This window comes from Ctenocephalides felis, unplaced genomic scaffold (assembly GCF_003426905.1).
Source record: "Ctenocephalides felis isolate EL2017-DRISC unplaced genomic scaffold, ASM342690v1 CF-g0.4_SCAFFOLD_00845, whole genome shotgun sequence".
Classification (NCBI taxonomy): Eukaryota; Metazoa; Arthropoda; class Insecta; order Siphonaptera; family Pulicidae; genus Ctenocephalides; species Ctenocephalides felis.
This window is the reverse complement of record NW_020536999.1, coordinates 13,314,017-13,332,729: the sequence shown is the minus strand read 5'-3', so window position 1 is coordinate 13,332,729 and position 18,713 is coordinate 13,314,017. Positions and strand designations below refer to the sequence as shown.

The 18,713-nt window shown below is 31.0% G+C and overlaps 2 protein-coding genes across 3 annotated transcripts in view; one reads left to right on the top strand and one right to left on the bottom strand.

Annotated features, from left to right (window-relative positions):
• Nucleotides 1–408: 408 nt before the first annotated feature.
• On the bottom strand, nt 409–2,612 carry LOC113376522 (PHD and RING finger domain-containing protein 1-like). The gene is made up of 3 exons (XM_026616473.1): nt 2,483–2,612; nt 2,076–2,215; nt 409–1,941 (listed from the first exon to the last, which is right to left on the bottom strand). The coding sequence occupies exons 2-3, from the start codon at nt 2,202–2,204 to the stop codon at nt 523–525; spliced, it is 1,548 nt and encodes a 515-aa protein (XP_026472258.1). The 5' UTR covers nt 2,205–2,215; nt 2,483–2,612; the 3' UTR covers nt 409–522.
• A 1,369-nt stretch (nt 2,613–3,981) lies between these two features.
• Nucleotides 3,982–18,713, top strand: part of LOC113376291 — a 33,142-nt gene continuing 18,410 nt past the window's right edge. For both annotated transcript variants that reach the window (XM_026616202.1, XM_026616197.1), the window contains exon 1: nt 3,982–5,884. In XM_026616202.1, coding sequence (XP_026471987.1) covers nt 4,337–5,884 — 1,548 coding nt within the window. In that variant the 5' untranslated portion in view covers nt 3,982–4,336. The remainder of the gene's footprint in view (nt 5,885–18,713) is intronic.

The following is an 18,713-nucleotide window of genomic DNA, read 5'->3' as shown; positions in this document are numbered from 1 at the left end:
GAATTAGCTCTAAATAAGTATTAATTATTTTTAACACTTGTGTATGAAAACATTACTTGGGTTAAAAAAATCTTGATTTCATAATGCAAGTGGTAGTTAATTAGTAAAGACGCTTCAAGTTTAGATGTGAATTGTATCCAATGCAATTTTAAATATCTCATAAAATTTGAAGAAATAAGAATATACAAAACTTTTACAAGAAATTTACAAAGTTTGCTATAAGAATTAACAAAAATAAAAAGAAAAAGTGCCTTGTACATTATTCTAAGAGCGAAAATAGCATGGTACACTTAAGATTTATCTAATATGTTTATCCTAATCTTAAAGATTACTGAATTCAATACATTATGTTACAAAAAAAATATATATATATATATACAAAATTCAAACAAACTATGTTCATTTGAAAACTAATCAAATATTGAAATGTGTCCTTACTGGTCTATCACTGGGTTATTTGTATAAGCCTTAATATATAAAATTGTACTTATTAAGCTTTTAATTTAATTGCTTTTATTACCTTTAGTTCTTATTTTTTATTACAATTTTACCACCGCTCATCTGAAATGGTGTTCTTTTAGAATGCCATTGTTCTTGGCTTTCCAATATACTGTCCAGAAAATTTGATGAACTGCTGGCGGGTACTATAACTCTCTTTTTAGGTTCTGGTTTATTTAAGCTACTGACAAGTTTTGTACTAACTTTAGTAATAATAGGTTTGTTAACAATAGGTGGTTGTTCATCTTCTGAATCATCTGAAAAATAATCTAGTTCATTCGGACGTCCAAACAAATGCAAAGTTGATGCTGTTGATTGAACCACCTCCTGAGGTTCTCTCTCTGAATTCTTACTACTACAGTGCTTTTTACTAGAAGATGTTGCCTTTCTTTTTTTAGATTTTCCTTTAATTTTCCTTTTAGTCTTTCGTTTGCTTGATTTTCTTTTCGTCGGTACCAACTTTCTTACTGCAATTTTTGCTCCTGTTTCTTGGCAAATTTCATATTCAGTTGTGTACTTACGTCTGGTGGTTTTTCTTCGTTTCTTCCTAACAGTCTTTCTTTTGGAAGTAACTCTTTTCTTTACCGTTCTCTTTAATGCTTTTTTAGGAGAGTCCTTTATCACTATGACGTCATTAGAGGCAAAACCTGAAGATGTTGAGGGCTGATCGGGGTCAAATATATCAATAAATGTATATTGTCTTCTCTGTGTTTCCACATTATGTCTTACACGTTCACTATGCATGGTTCGAGGGATTAGCCGGGATTCTATGGGTTCATTCCTTGAAGTAGTTCGGTTTAGTAAAGAACACGCAGAGCAAAACCAGTCGCCAGCGGGAACTTCTTCCAAAGGAGGTGTCAAACAATCCATATGATAACCAGAATCGCAGCCATCACATAACAGCATAATATCTTCCCTATCACTTTGATGACACAATTCGCAAAAAGTTGTGTCATCTATAACTTCTTCTTCAACAGACTTTTCAACTTTAGTGACTTTAACTTCTCTTTTGTGTGTGGATAAATATCTTTTTCGGACCAACATTACAGTGAACTCTTTTCGATCGATGGGACATGTACTAACATTCTTTGACCATTCTTGTAAGCATTCGAAACAAAATGTATGAGTACAAGATTCTGGCGTGGCTACTTCTTGTTTGGACAATTTTAATAAACATATTGGACATTTTTCAGAGTTTTCATCATCAGAACTAGAGCTAGTATTTTCTTTGGATGCCTCTTCGTTATCTTTTATATCATTCAATAGAACCTTTTGAAGTAATACTTCGCTATTATCACTTGACCAATCAGATTGCCATTCAGATTCTGTTGAATTACTTTCACAATCGCTTTCCAAAGCTCTAGGACCTTTTTTTGAATTCATAATTGGTTCAGAATCCGAATCACTGTCACTAAAATTACTACTGCTTTCAGAAAGTTGACGCTGTAAAAAAAAAAAATTTAACATCAACACTATAATCATTCTTTAATAAAATTAGAGTTATACCACATTTGAATCCTTCAATCTGTTAACTATCTTGTTAGTAAATTGCAGTTGATAAATTCAATAAATATTACCTTAACTCTCTTTGCTGGCCTATGTAAAATGGGACTACTATCATTACTACTATAGTCTTCTGATTCTTCAATATTATATTTTTTCTTTCGCTTAACCGGAACAATATCTGACTCATCACTATCGGACATGATGATTTTATCTAAAAGAAATAATCTAATGAAAGTTATTTCCATTTTGAAAAAAACAGTAACAATAGACAAATGGGTGAAGAGTGTGCACACATAACCTAAATCTGATACCAAAATTAACTAAAAATAAATCAATTATATACTTGTTAGTAAACAATTAGATTAAATTTTTGTTAAGTATATATTTGCTCTTTTGCAAAAGGCAAAAATTGAGCAAGTGAAAAAAAGCACAGCATTTTAGAAGAATTATATATTCATTTGATAAATTAATAACTCACTTATGGATTATTATAAACTATATCGAAATGTTTATGCTATTAACTATCAGATCTAGTTTCGGAGTATTCGTTAGTAAATCATAGCAAAAAGGGCTAAATTCTGTTAAAAGGTCTGTTATATTCCGCCATACTGTCAAAAAGGACAAAAATTGAGAGCGTGTTTATTAGGGTGTGCGCACAAACGACATTTGTTGCAACGACAATTTGCCTTTAAATATTAAATTTTGAAATAAATCAGAATGACTCTTTGTAAAAAAACTAGTGGTGCGTGGCAAAATTGCTTGAAAAAATGTAAAAATCTAATAATTTTAAGATTTAAAATTCATTCAAGTCGGTTAAACATTAAAATAAAAAATGTCTAGAACATTTATTTGAATTATATAAATAAAAAATTGTATCCATTTACACATCAATTTATTTAAGGTAATCGAAAATGCTCAGGGACTCCTGAAATGTAAAGACAAGTTTGTTACAGTTTCATAAATTGATTCACTTTTTGAATAAAAAACTGCTTGATAGAGATCTTCATTTTAAGGCCATTTGTTTTAGTTTTTGGAAATCAATTGGGATAGGAATTTTTTAAAAATGCATAAGAGTCATTGAAGTCACTTTACTTCTGATATACTCTTAATTTAGAGAATTTAATATACTAATCAACGATAGTTTATGGACATTTTCAAAATTGAACGACAGTTGATAGAGATCATATAGAGATCAACATTTTAAGGCTATACTGTATAATACCATTTATTTTTGTTTTGGAAAATCAATCGGGATAGGAATTAATTAAAAATGTATAAGAGTGGTTGAAGTCACTTTACTTTTAATATACTATTAATTTAGAAAATTTAATACACCAAATAACGTTGGTTTATGGGCATTTTTTAATATTGAACGACATTTGAAAATTACTACTATTACTATTTTATAATTCTCATGAATATATATGAAAATTAATAATGTCATCGTTAAAAAAATAAATTTATTTATGAAAGAAAAAAAAAACAAAACTATGGTATAAAAAATTTCAAAAGCGAAACCTTTTTCTTGGTTTCCGTTCAGGAATGCCAATATCATCGTTTATTCATTTTTTAATGTGCTAAATTAACTCGAAATATATTTATGAATAAATTAAATCAATTAAACTGTTAATTTGTGAATTGCTATTTTAATATATATGTTATATATGAAGTTGCCTAAAATATGAAAAGGATTTGATTCATGAAATTTGACTGTGTGCACACCCCCTAAGAAAATTGAGCTGTCAATAGATAAACTCGTCGTAAAAAGTAGCACCAATAAATTGTTTATCTATATTATAATTGATAAACGGTATAATCAGTTTTATCTATATAGTAGCATTTTATCATTTAATTCTCCAAATTGTATTATATTCCATGTCGAGATCGTCAGTCGTTTGAGCGTTGGCGATACTGTGACAGCCATTGAATGTTTTGCGTTGCGTCACCGGGTTAAATAGAGTGTGGAGAAATGGGCGGCTTTCGGTGTTTATTGCTTCTAACAATATTTTAAATGTATTTATTTTCGGTAGTATAATTAAACTTTCTAGTCCGTTTGTTACGAAATTATGTGTAATCGTTCATATGTGATATTTAAATTAAAATCATCTGTCATGGTGATCAGACTCTCTTCGAAACGAAAACATTTCTGAAACAACGGTTGTGATACAATATCAAAGGTATTCGTATATAATTATATTAAAAAATATGTTAGAAGCATAAATGTACGACAGGTGTGATGTTCGATCGATGGAGTTCAATCGAGTGTTTAATTGATAAGATAATATTTGATAATAACTAGTAAGAGGAACGTCGATCGGTATTCTCTTCCACGATGTCAACATCGTATGACAGCAGCATGCCCCAGTGGAAACGGGAGCTACTTCAGCGTCGCAAATGTCATCTGACCGCCAAGACTTCTTTTCCACCGAACAACGGTATATCCTCTGCTGCCTCTGTTCCAAACAACGGTCTCTCCATCTCCGCTCCACTTGGAGGGGACGCAGTGTCAATAACTCCCCGGAGTCGTCAGTCTGCCGCGGACTTTAGTAGTGTGAACATGGTTGAAGAGCGTCTCTGCGGGGCTTCGCCCGCGGACGCCGACTCGGACTCCTCCGAGGAGCTCCAATACGGCCCGGGAATAGTGAACAAATTGAAGTGCAAATATTTGAGTCTCGCCTTGCGGGAATCCCGCAAAGCTAGGCCCACAGTGTTACCCCTGCGGCGTGCCACGAGTCTCGATGATCTATTAGACGACAATGTCGATCAGGAGCATGTTAAAGTTAATGTGTACGAGAAACCGAGGACGAACAGGGCGCTGGGGCGCGGAAATGAGAGCTTGAAACGTGCGAGGTCGGTGGAGACTCTGCTGCGATGTGATAGAAAACAGCAGCCTCAGGTCAGCGAAGTGGGCAGCCGTGAATCTTTTAACGAAGACGTTGTGATAGACGAACGTCCAGTGCCTGCACCTAGAACTACTAGTAGTAATTTATGCGGGGTTAATCAGAACAATAGCAACAAACCCCGTAGAGTTGCGCCTCTTTTAGCGGATGAAGAAAGGCCGCCCCCGGACACGGTGCGGAGCGCTTTGCGGATCTTCGAGAGCAGCGTGAGGCGTGCTCGCCCCCTGAAACCGGTCGGCGACGTGGCTGTTAAAGTAGCTAACTATAAAAATATCATATCGAATGCTAAAAAGCCTGCCGTTTTACCCAAACCAGCCCCGGTGGTCGTGAGTGTTGAAAACATAGCTACTGTAAAGCCTAGTACAAAACCACCGGTTAAAATACAACCACCTACGCCTGTGGTTTATGGATTAGGTAGTAACATGGGGTTGAAACCACCGAGTTCGCCTAAAAATAACAAGTTAATACGCACACCACCTGTGTCACCTAAAAAACAACCTATGAAAAACATAATTCTAGACACGAGGGAAAACGACAGAGCTACGAGTCCTAGAAACTTGAACTCATCCCCTATTCTGTTACGCACTCCTTCACCAACATCTCCAATTCTGCTATCCCCAACCGCAGACGTGGTACCCCAAAGCCCTCAGTCGCCCTTACTACAACAACCTTCTTTTCCTCTTACGAACGGAAGTGCCGTTAACGGTTCGCCTACGAGACAGGTCGGGGTGATCCGGCCCATGGAGCCCCCCGAGAACGATAGGCAGAAGGCCTTGGAGCACGAGAAGAATCTTAAGAATGCTAGAGAGAGCAACGAACTTAACAATCACACGCAGAACAACAGTTGGGGTAGTAATAAAAAGTCGTGGCACCAGCAGTCGGAGAATACGATGGTGTTTAATTTCAGAAATCGAAAAGATGTTCCGGATTATATCGAGAACGACGGACTGGTGATGAAGACGAGGCGGGACAAACCAAAGGTAGGATAATAAAAAATATTTACAAATATTAATTATTATATTCTGCCAATGCGATTTAGAAAGTACGCGGAAAATGTTCACATAATTTAATGCGTTTTAAAAAACAATAATCTCAGTCGCGATAGTTGATTTATGACACATAAAATTTTGATTTGTTCAAAATGCCATGATGCAATATTTTCCAATACCAGGAAATTAAACAAAATGTTGTGGATAATTATTCATGCTATTATGTATAAGGAAGAGTTGAAAGGATATTTAAATGCACATAAAAACTAATAGACTTATAATTTTATGTGTATAAAATATTCTAAATAGGGACCACAGGGAATAATATTTATTTAAAAAAAATGAAAGATATTTAGCTGCAAACATTTTCTGCACCTTCATTTTCATAGTATTATCCTGTACCCACATCTACAATTTCATATTGTTGTCCTGTAACCACATCTACAATTCAAAAGTTTTTAATATCCTATCCTATTTGATGTCCTGCTTTTGTGAATTCATTTATGATCTTATAATAAGCAGTATAAATAATTCAGAAAAAAATAATTTAGTATCTGCGCTAAAAGGACAATATCACACTTAATTTTACCTAAAATTTATGTTCCCGAACAAAGTTTTTGATTAATTTAACATTTATCTCACATTGGCATTCGTTGGTGTAATTGTGATTTGTAGGATGAGAAAATGAAGCTTATATATATTTTAAGGTGCTTTTCAGGACGCACGGTTGTTGTTGGAGTCTTGTAGTTTTGGTATTTTGTACTTCAATATGTCTACTTTTGGGCAAAAATATTAAAAATGATATGCCCGGAATAAAATATTTGAATTTTATGTTTTTGTCTAAAAGTACACACATAAGTTACTTGTGTATTCAATGAGCTCTTCAGGACGTACCGTTAGTAGTAGAATGTATGGAGTATATTATACTTGAATATTTCTATTCTATAAACAAATACTAAAATCAACAAGTACTGAAGAAAAATTATTTTTAATTGAATATTGAACCCTAACACACTAAAGGTGATTACTAGTTCTAGTTGGTATAATTGAGATTCGTGGTATGAGGTAATAAACTAGATGTTTGATTTTGAAAAGCTCTTCAGGACGCACCGTTGGTGCCAGGGTTTTTGGTATTTTATTGTTCAATATGTCTACTAGGACCTCAAATACTAAAAACGATATGTCCGGTATAAAATATTTGAGTAATTTATGTTTTAGTCCAGAAAGACACATATAAGTTACTTATATATTCAATGAGCTCTCCAGGACGTATTGTTAGTACAATAATATAGTAATTTACACAACCTAATTGCTTCAATAATTTAGTCTATAGTTTTCATAATTTCGGACGATATATTAGTTACTTTTTGGCAATTATAATTTCTAAAGTACATTTTTCTTACTAATCATTTAATAAACATTATTGAATGTTCGATTGCAAAGTTATAAAATTTGAGTTATAGTTTTAAGTAAAATTTCAAAATAGCATTTCAAACTCGAAAATTGAGAAAACATTCGAAATATTTAGTAGAGCAAAAGATAAACTCATAGATAAACGCATAAACTGTTCTTGTTTTAAGAGTTGATTCAAAGAATTTAATACCATATTAATTCTTTTATCTGTTGGCATAATTCAAAGTTTTTCTGAATATTTATGAATCACACTGATAATTTGTATCATAATTGTCATTATTATATGATAATAGCAAGTTTTCAAGTAAAAACCCAGAATCTGTGTGTAAATGAACAATTTTTCATCTACTTTTTCCCTATATTTTCAATTTTGTATTTATTTGCTTACATTTGTAATTAATGGTAGGAAGAATTAAGTAAACATTATTTCTAAATTATAATGCTATATTTTATTTGTTCGCCGTAGGGTAAGTTAATAGTAAGTAATCACAAAAAATGGAGATGGATTTTTTTTTCATAATTTTACGTTTCAAATATTTCTGATCATTTTGGCATATCTTACTAATGCAGATACAAATTTTTGTTGACGATTTCGAGAGCATGGATTTGAGAGATTTGATGAATGATTCAAAATGCACTTGATTCGTAGTGATGGGGAGGCTTGCTAATAAATTCTTGGCAAAAAGTGGGAAATTTTAGAATTTATAGAATAGATTTAAAAAGGGTTTTCTTATCTTACGATCTTATTGTTAGATCGTAAAGAAGAAAAAACAAGATTAGCTAAATTTAAGGAATAGGTAATTGTAATGTAAGGATTTTTAATCTTGTTTACAACATTATTTTTTTCTAAATATGTTTTCATCATCTATCTACATAAAATATTAAGACAAATGTTCATCACGTGCAAAAAAAAATTAAAAACTATTTAAATCTAGAAAGGGAAACAAAGTTAAAATGGATTGTCATATATTAGTAGACTTGAAACAGATCATGAGGATGTTTTTTTTTAATTCTTACGTTATGAAGTTGTTTGAATAGTAAATCGGTGGAAACCGATATCACTATTGCTTGATATCAGACTGCCCGAGGCAGGTACCAAGTCTTAAATGTTAAGTCATATTTGTTTTATTAACTTGACCAAATCTCTGATGTAGTTTTAGGCATTTTAGTTTTTAATTGTTGTACTTATTTCTATGTAATATAGGTGGTTTTCTTGAGAATGTAATTTAGCCATTGGAATAAAATTCGCTCTGCTCTCATATTTACATAATAAATCATTTTCGCGGTCCATTGATTGATCAACCATGCGTCAACAGATAAATTTTGAAATCTGCTACTTAAATGAAATATTTAATAGTAATTCTGAGTATTTCTCAAGTGCCAAGTAAATAAACATAATATCTTATCTAGTTGATTTTTCCTTGGACCGCTCTTAAAATTGAATCCTTTTTTCAAAAAAAATGTTGGTACGGGAAGTTTCAGCAATTCGTCTTAAGGCACATACATCATAAATAACTAGTATTTATAATATTTTTGAAAAAGTAGAAAAAAATTACCATAATTTCAATGTTAGTTAACAAAAATAGGCCGAAAATGTTTGTTTTAAACAGTTCCTGAAGAAGATGACAATGACAAGGTAGAATAATATTTCAAAATAAGTTGCGAAAAATAAAATCATAAATAATATTAGTTACAAAGATAAACTTTATATAAGTGTGATCGAGCGAGTCTTACAAATGTTTCAATAACAATTTCAAAAATAATTTCAATAATTATTTTATATTGTATATTATTCTAATTATTATTTTATATACCTATTACCGTGACGGGTCTCTAATAATGTTTAATGTTGATAAATGTACATTTCCATTCAACGCCATTATAATTTTTTATTTGATTCAAAAATTTCAAAACATCCAACGAATTTGTTTCTACTTATGCAATCTAAGTGTAAATACACGAATACGTGTTGTGTTTGCTTTGTTAATTTTCGAATCGATAATGAATTCTTGATTAGATTAAATCGTAATATTTGTTTAACATTTACTCTATGATTCATGGTAATATTAGAAAATATTTATTAATAGTGCACGATATGTATATTTTTTGATTAATTGCATTTAATCATTCTAATTAATGCGAAGTGATATTTTTGCTTAGAATTTTGGTGTGAATTATATTTAAGGATACGGTTTCTCAATTTTATAATTAATACTAAATTGTATATTATATATTTTTTATCATAATTATATATTGACGAGTACGAATTTTGAAGGAAACATATTGTTAATTATAGTTTTTAGTAAAAACCTCAAAATGTGTAAGTTAGGGTCACCAATTGCGTAAGAACGTACATTTCATAACTATCTTTTATCCTTTTATATCAGCTCTATAATTGTTTGTTCTATTTCTGAACTATTTTGTTTAACCATAAATTTGTTATGTTAGCGAGTTTAGCTGATTAAACAAAAACGTTTCGAGTTGACATTGAGACAAAAATAATAAGCAAACTAATTGAATAACATGCGTTTGTTTTGCAATTTGAAACAGTGCGATAAAAAAAATATGTCGTTGTTAAATAAAAAAATCTCTACCGGTTGACGGTTTTGACATTGAAAGTTCAGATTGACACAATGGCACTTTCATGTTTTAATATTATCAATAATTGGATCAATAGTTTATTGATGGATGGAAGTAGAAATCCAATACGTTTCCTGAATGATTGGATTTAAATTTTTAGGTTTTCAGTGAATTTCGATCAAGTTTATTTTAAAATGAATTTTCCTAAATAATTCTCAGAGTTTTGCGATGGAAAGGTTATCATCGATAAAACTAGATTCGTCAAATCTACCCTTTCAATTTAAATGAAATTAGTGTCAGGTTAGGCTAACAATTGCAATGACTTTTAGTATGCCCCAGGAACATCTATAAGTGGCATTGCACTGGGTAAATCACCCATATAATATGTTTGAGCTGCCCCTCTTACTTGCATGTTATTAAGGGGTTAGGGGTACTTGCAGGCACGAAAAAATAAGTGTTTTCAGTATTTTTTTTTGTTATTAAACGATGTTTTTCTACAAAAATATTAATACAGCATTATTATACAATGTTTTAACTTGATGTAACAAAAATTTCAGAAAAAAAAAATCAATATTCCCAAAGTTAGAGCCGTTTTTGTTGACCCTGTTTCGAAAAACGGTCCTGGCGGTGACCATCATAACTCCTTAGAGATTCATCTAAAATCAATCAAATTAAAAAAATAGTTTTATGAATAGTTAATCCCGGGCCGGATCGAAGGTTTTCCTTTTTTTGCAAAAATTAACAAAATGGCAGCATCAGAAAGAAAAAATCTAGATTTTTGGGTAAAAAATCAACAGTTAATTAGTCTTAAAAAATTCAAATTTTTGAAAAAATAAAAATCCTTCGATCAGGCACGAGTTTATTATGTATTCTAAAAGCTGTATGAATTTCATTAAAATTTACTAAGTGGTTTTCGAGTTACAGTGGTCACCGTTTCAAAAAACATAGTTTTGAGAAAAACGCGTTTAAAGTTTCACATTGGATTTACGTACAGAAATTCGAATTATTGAATTACTTAAACTGAGTCATCTATATCTGGGCCATATAATAGTTTATCAGTCATTGTGCAAGTTTCCAAAATTTCCATTTGCTGTTGCCTACGAAGCATTCTGGCCTCCTGAGTGTTCTCGTTGGCGCGCTGATCTGCCACTTTCACACGTGCAGCATCCAATTTTTCAGCATACGAATGGGAATTATACCCATAATTAGGTTCTAGGGTATCCATAATCAATAATAATAATTATGTATATGTATTCAGCAATTTGTACGATAGTAGAACTAGTATTCACGGTTTCTAGGTATATTTTTTACACTAGTTGGTTGAAGCTTCTAATTTTTTCTGGTTATGGATTTAATCTTGAACTACACATCTTGAAAGTAAATTATCATTGCTGAGATCGTCGTAAATCGGTTTGAAAGCGTTTAAAACATCAGGAGGTGAGGGAGAATGATCTTGAGTATAAGTATCGAGCTCTCCACTTGCGTCAACGCGCTGGTAAGAGTCCAATAACTCAAAAAGTAATCATCGGATCAACTTGAAATTTTCAGAGAATATTTTCAAGATGTTACCCTTAATGAAAATGCAAAAAAATAAAAATCGATTTTTCAAAAATCCCAAGTACCCCTAACCCCTTAATACAATGTTTTATCGAACACCTACACGCTAATAAGACATACATTAGGCATAAATCATACATTCAAAAAAAAGTTTTTAATAACATTTTTTAAATGTTAATTTTTTTTTTAATTTAATTTAGCTAAGAGTATTGTACTCTTACAAAAAAATTGCAATCTGAATTAATTTGCATTATCTTGAATATAAATGACATTTTTTTTTCAATTTTTTATCTCAAATTTATTAACATTTATATTGATATAGAATCATAGATAATAAACATTCAAAAAAATTAAACGAATTAGGAAATGTTTCGTCATTAACGTTTATTTTCAATATCAAAATATTAAGACCAATTTAAAAAAATTTAAATTCATGCTTTGAAAAAATATTTTAATCCTCAAAAATGTGTAGCAATTGTCCTAGAAATGTTATTTACGGTTGCGTAAATGAAAAAAAAACTAGTGGTGCATGACATCGTGCCTTAAGGCAAGTTGCTGGAACTTTCCGTTCCAACAACTAATTATTCAAAAAAAAAACTTTAAAATTACACACGTACATCCATTTTTTCCAGGTTATGCCAAAATGTTCAGAAACTTTGAAACGTAAAGATATATAAAAATTTTCGTAATAGCTTTTTTGCGATTGCTATAACTTACCCTACGGGTAATTACAAATCAACCACAATAACATTAATAATAAATTTACACAAAGAAAATGTTATTTTTCCAAGCAATGTACAAACACTAGTAGCTAGTAATAATTTAAAAATTTATAAATATATATTTAAGTTTATTAATAATACTAAAATTAATTTGTAAGTTAATTATTCAATAGGAATTTGTAGTAAACAATTGTAGGAATGGCATCTGGCCTTATGATGTATGTCAAAAGCCAATAATAAAAAAAATTTAAAAAAAACACCATAACCAAAAATGGTCGCAGATTCACCAAAGCTCTTGGTTAAAAAAGTTATAATTTTTGTGAGATACGTTTCTAATTTGCTATCGCCCTGTTTCGGCTTGACGTTGAGTTCTGGGACACCCTGCATATAATGTAGAGTGTGTATAATGCTAATCTCCCTATTATAAGATCTATATACATATGTGTACATATACACGTCCATTTGTCGTCCGTCCTGAACGGAAATGCGATTCAGCCTCGCCAGTTCCGGTCGTCTTTGATCCCGTCTCTTTTCAACCGGTCCCGTCACCGTCCTCCCGTTTTATCATCATATAATTCATATTATAATTATATCGTGTCATTGTACCGAAAATGATGATTATTCATTATTTATTAATGTACATACATATTATTATTCGTAGTAATAATGTCAATGTACATACTACATATGCATGGACGAGATCGTTGCGCTCCTCATGAACGCGCGAACGAACGTTTGACTTCGTGATTGTGTAAACTGTATCGGAGTGAGTGATTTATGATAATATTCAATAATGGAACTGATAAACTGGTAGCTGGGAGGAAATTTTGAAGTTTTTATTCAAGGGCAAGTTTAGGGGGCGTCCATTAGTCACGTGATTGCTTTTTTAAGTATTTTTTGGACCTCTTCTCCCGCTTGGTGATACGTTGTAATATTTAGAATTACCCCCCTCCCACGCCAAACATCACATGTATTTTTAATTAGGTAAAATTTTCCGAATGATTTTTTTGAATTTATGAAAAAACGTAAAACTTGTTTTTTTTCTTGAAAATCTTGGTAAAAAAATGCACGTGATATCTTACTAGACCCCTCCCTCCCCCACGTGATTAATGGAAATTCCTTAACTTTATATTAGATGAAAAGCTAAAGATAAAAGGAGGAAAAAACAATAAAATGTAGTAAAATCGAAGTATTATAGTTAATTAAACTATAATAGGCCTCAGGTATTTTACTTTTGTGCCTGGTCCGCTGTCCTTCCTGGGATGTATGTCAATTCTGTTCTTATAATTAATGGCACCCATTGATATATATTCTTGAATTGTAGGTACCCAGGAATTTGTTTTGTGCTCGTTGGATCATGTTTAAATTGCTTTTTTTAGCAGTACCCCGAAGTTGAATTCCGTAGGTCCACACGGGTTTAATCGCCGCCTTATATATTCAATAAATTTCATCAAATTTTAATTTGATAGAATTTCATCAAGACTAATTTTATTGTTTACTGTCGATCACATAAATAATCCAAAGAAAAATTCTAACTGGGTTCAACGTGTTAAACGCCTAACAAAATTAAAAAAGAAGCCAAAGAAATTAAGGGGCCTAAATTGAGAAACCGAAACTGTGATTTATTGCATTATTGATATCTCATATCTTTGGTCATTCGGAAAAAAATCATATATGGTCATTCTAATTACTTCTAATTTTGATCTTCACAAAACTTCTTGAATTTAAAAAAAATCAATAATTTTGATGGTGCCAAAATGGATGATTTTTTTTTCATTTTTCTGCTATTTACAAAGAAATGGATTGGCTGATCGCCGTGCAAAATATCTTTTGAACGACTTTTGAATTTTTAAACTTGGTCCAGCTGGTTTTAAGCAAACGTCGACGAAAGGTCAAAAATCGGCTCACACATATTTTTTTCAAATTCGGTCTCATTCGATTCAAAATGGCTCGAAACACCGAGAAAACATAAAACTAGCAAATCTGATTTTTTTGCGAAAACAAACTTCCAATTATTAACTTCTCCTTCTGGAAGATAATCATTACTATTTACAAATATTTCTTCATAATATCCGGCCAGCTCTCTGCTTAAAGTTCATTGGTGCCATATTTACTGTTCATAGTTTGATGAACGGCCTTCGGAGTTTGAGAGAAATAAATTTGTTGGTAGAAAAAACAACTTTTTTCATTGTTACGGCACGATGATGTCATTGTTCTCCTTTATTGAATAGATCTGGTCAGTTCATTTCGCCAAATTTGGTAGACGTAGTATATAATACAATTTTTTTAGCTCATTCGAATGGGATAATAGAAATATTATTGGTGGGTTTTGGAAGATGATGTAGGTCATTAAATAATAAAAATGAGAATATGAACAGCTTTGTCAATTGTAATAACGATAAATTATTTTATAGTTAGTCATTTCAATTATTTATTAATATTAATTGTGTAGTAACGATTTAGCCATGCGAATATATCGAGAATTATTTTAACATTTGAATTTTTTATTATACATTAATGATGGTATATATGTTAAGTTCGCATTTTTTCCCTTTGCCTTTGTCTATTCTTATTGTACAGAATTTAATCAGTAGTCCATAAAATTCCCATTTAACCAAATTCCTATGTACACAATACAATGATTTATTTCCCCATTAAGAAACAAATATTGTCACGATCTGTATATTATTATTACTATTTTGTCGAGTGAAATTTTAATAGTATTTCATATTTATCGAGAACAATGCAATAGGAGCACGAGCACGCCACTTTCACACTTTCTGCGTTAATTGCAAAAGAAAAAATCAAATATAATTGCTCGGAGACCATCATCATCATTCACTCCTACACATGTGATAAATTATTATATGAAGATAGTTTTTCTTAAACTACCTAAAAAAAATATATAATTGAAATTGAAAATTGAGGGCTTGCGACCATGTATTTTTCACACACGTATTTTAAAAATAATTAAAAAAAATGATCCGATGCATTAAAAATTAAGAATTTGAGTTGGACAACTCTTGATGAAATAACTTTTTTATGCAAAATTTTTTCATCATAAGTTCAACAAATCTCGATCGAAATTCAGTCAAATGTTCACTTACAGAAATCGAGATGAAAAATTATGTAATTACTATAATAATTCTCACAAAATAGGGGTTCAGAGTATTTAAAAAAAATTAAAACTGACCGAAAAAATGAAAAAAACATTTTCTCGGCCTGCTAATCCTTACCTAAAACTTGTCCGGGGATATACCTATCAATTTAAAAAACAAAAACAATTTTTAAGTGATTGACTGTATACAATAAAATTTATCTTGATGAAATACGATCAAATAAAAATTTAAAGAAATTTATTGAATATATGAGACGGTGATCAAACCCGTGTGGACCTACGGAATTCAACTTTGGGGTACTGCTAAAAAGAGCAATTTAAACATGATACAACGAGCACAAAACAAATTCCTGCGTACCGTTTCCTAACAAAAAATATTTTATCTTCTAGCGACATCATTTTTTTTAACTGGGCCCTATCCCTTCTCATTCCTATTTGATATTTTATGACTCACCAAGTAGACCTTGTACAGAGGTTTCAGTCGCCTACAAATCGCATGCACGTGCATTTAGTAAGAACAATTTGCAAGAGTTAACACATAGTGTTATTTTAGATTTTAAATTATAATACACTGATGATTGGACAAACCTAGTCTCGAAACTTTGTAAAATTAAATTAGTGCAAAAAAGAGTGTGCTGAAAGCGCATTTATTTTGTGTTTACCTCTCATGATTGAATTGACATGAACATATTTATTTTTATTCTCATATTTTTTACAATTCCATCGTATTCATATTACACTCTCACTTTCCTACAAGAAACATGCATAGCATATATTATTATCATAATATATTCCTCCCGATTTGGGCAGCTCTGTCTTACTCTAAACCCACATACGCCAAGTTTAACTAAATATCATCCAGTTCTTATATTTAGAAGTCGTAATATGCAGTAATAGTTTAAAAGATATTAGTCATTAGGCCTATATGTGTGCCAATTTAAGTACAGATTGCATTAGTCACTCGACTCAAAATGCCATTTGAGTAAAAGTAGTTCTTTGGCTGATATTATTGCACATTGATAGTATTGTAGGTGATATATGTAATATTTTATAAGGAACAGGTGTTGGTAACAAATATTTTGAGGTATATTGTAGTTAGTAATGAGGAAAAATTTTAGGTGGCATATAATTTTATACATGATGTCCCAGAACTCAACGTCAAACTCCACGTCAAACTGATAGCATTGATAGTAACTACTATGAAAGAAGTTATTTTATGTATTTTAAAATGTATGAGCTTTTAAGTTCAACCTAGAGATTTGGTGATGTGTGATCATTTTTCGGTTATTGTAGGTAATTTTTATTATTTTTGATCATTTCAACTTTGGATCCGTAAGCGTAAATAACATTTCTAGGACCACAGTCAAAAATAATGGTATAGTTGCCCCAAGTTTTCTAGAATTACATACATTTTTGAAAGGTCCTTCATTAAAAAATGTATTAAAGTGTTTTACAAAGTTTTTTCAAAAGTTTGATCCTTCGATCAAGATCAATGTAAAAAATATAAACATGGCAGTTACACGATTTTTAACTTCCAGTAGGGTAACATACAATAAACGCAAATAAAATCGAAAATGAATTTTTTTATATATCTTTACGTTTCAAATGGTTTTTGTCAACCGCTTTGAATAATTCAAAAATGAATTATTAGTTTCTGGCAAAAGCAGGTTCAGCGATTTCGAGATACATAGCAAAGAGCGCAGAAAATAGAAATCCAGTTTTTGAGAGAACGGAGGATATACGATTTGAATGATTCAGAGAACATTCAATTTGTAATGTTGAGGAGAAGTGGTGATTAGTTTTTGGCAAAGGCAGGTCTAGTTATTCCGGAGATACGGAGCTAAATATGCAAAAAATGGCAGTTTTTGAGAGAACTAAGCATCCGATTTGAATGATTCAAAATACTTTCTGTTTGTGTTGACGAAACAATTGCTTTTGTGATTTTTTACCACTCATTTTTTATTGTCCTTTGAAGTTAATAAAACTCTATACGTTGTATAGAAAAACGCATAAAAATGTCGGAATTTATTGCTAGATAATTTTTCGCCGTTTTTACTTTTTGATTGTTAGATTTTCAGAGTTCGAAAACTCAGAATTTAATTCTCCTCAGTTTCTGTCACAATATTTCATTTAAAATCATGGCTCATGAACATTTTTGTACGAATGAGTCAATATTGAAAAGCAACGTTATATTGAAGATATTTAATAATGTTTCTGTGTCAAGGCGAATCGTTGTTCTGAATTTGAAACTAGTTTGAATTTTTAGTTATTAAGTGGAGTACCTATGTAAAACGAGCTACGTGATACTCTTATGGCAATTAGAAGCAGGTTTTGTAATTTTTACCGTTTTTGGGGTACAATATACTATAAAATAACGGTTTTGAAAATTAGTACCTCCTCCAATAAAGCATTTATTTCCATTACCCGCGTCATTGAACATAACAAATCATTAACACGAGTATGAGAAACGTTATTATTCTTCTGTGTGACCAATTCTTCTTGGTCGACGATTGTGATGCAGATTGTAATGTCAGTGAAAGAGAAAATTTCGAATCAATTTCACTTATTTATAATGTTGTATATATTGTGCAGTTTCATTTGACAACAATAATGATATATTTAATTAGTATTCTAAGTGCACATGAATATGAATCGAATATGGTGCGATGGTAATGGACTGACTCGCTTTTTATACTTAAACTTTCACTGACATTCGATCAGTTATAAATCTTCTGATGAGACAGTAATTGCAATGATAACTAGTATATGGATTTCCGAAACCACTAGATCTGCATTTCCAAAAATCTAATTATATCTTCATTTTGTTAATAAAAATTAAACAAACAATTTTAACTTAACAATTCAGTTTATAAATATTAGATAATGTTGCATTATTTATAATAATCTATTTGAAAACATTTAATATTCCTCGAACATTTCGTTACGGTACGGGAAGTTCCAGCAATTTGCCTTAAGACGATCCCATACACCACTAATTTATTATTTTCTACCCACTTCTCACATAATGACTATAAAGATATTGTGCTTCCTACGTCAAAATATTCTGCTCTCGTCAAAATATTTAAATATGTTAACCACACAAGCAAATTTGATTTAGACCATTTGACAAAAAAGCATGTTTCATTGTTAAAAATGCTTAAAATAGCCAAATTTGATTGTTGTTAATAAAATGTTATTGGTCATTCCAATTATGTAATTTGATTTGCGTTACTTGCGAAATGAAAGTGCGTCATTTTATGATTAAATTTATTCAAAACACGTTGGAAATTGAAATATTTTCCGCATAAAAATAATTGAATTATATGTGTTTTTTATGCAAATTTTGTTTCATAATGTCTGGTGATTTAATAACAATATTTATTCAATACCTTAATTTATTAAGATATATATATATATATATATATATATA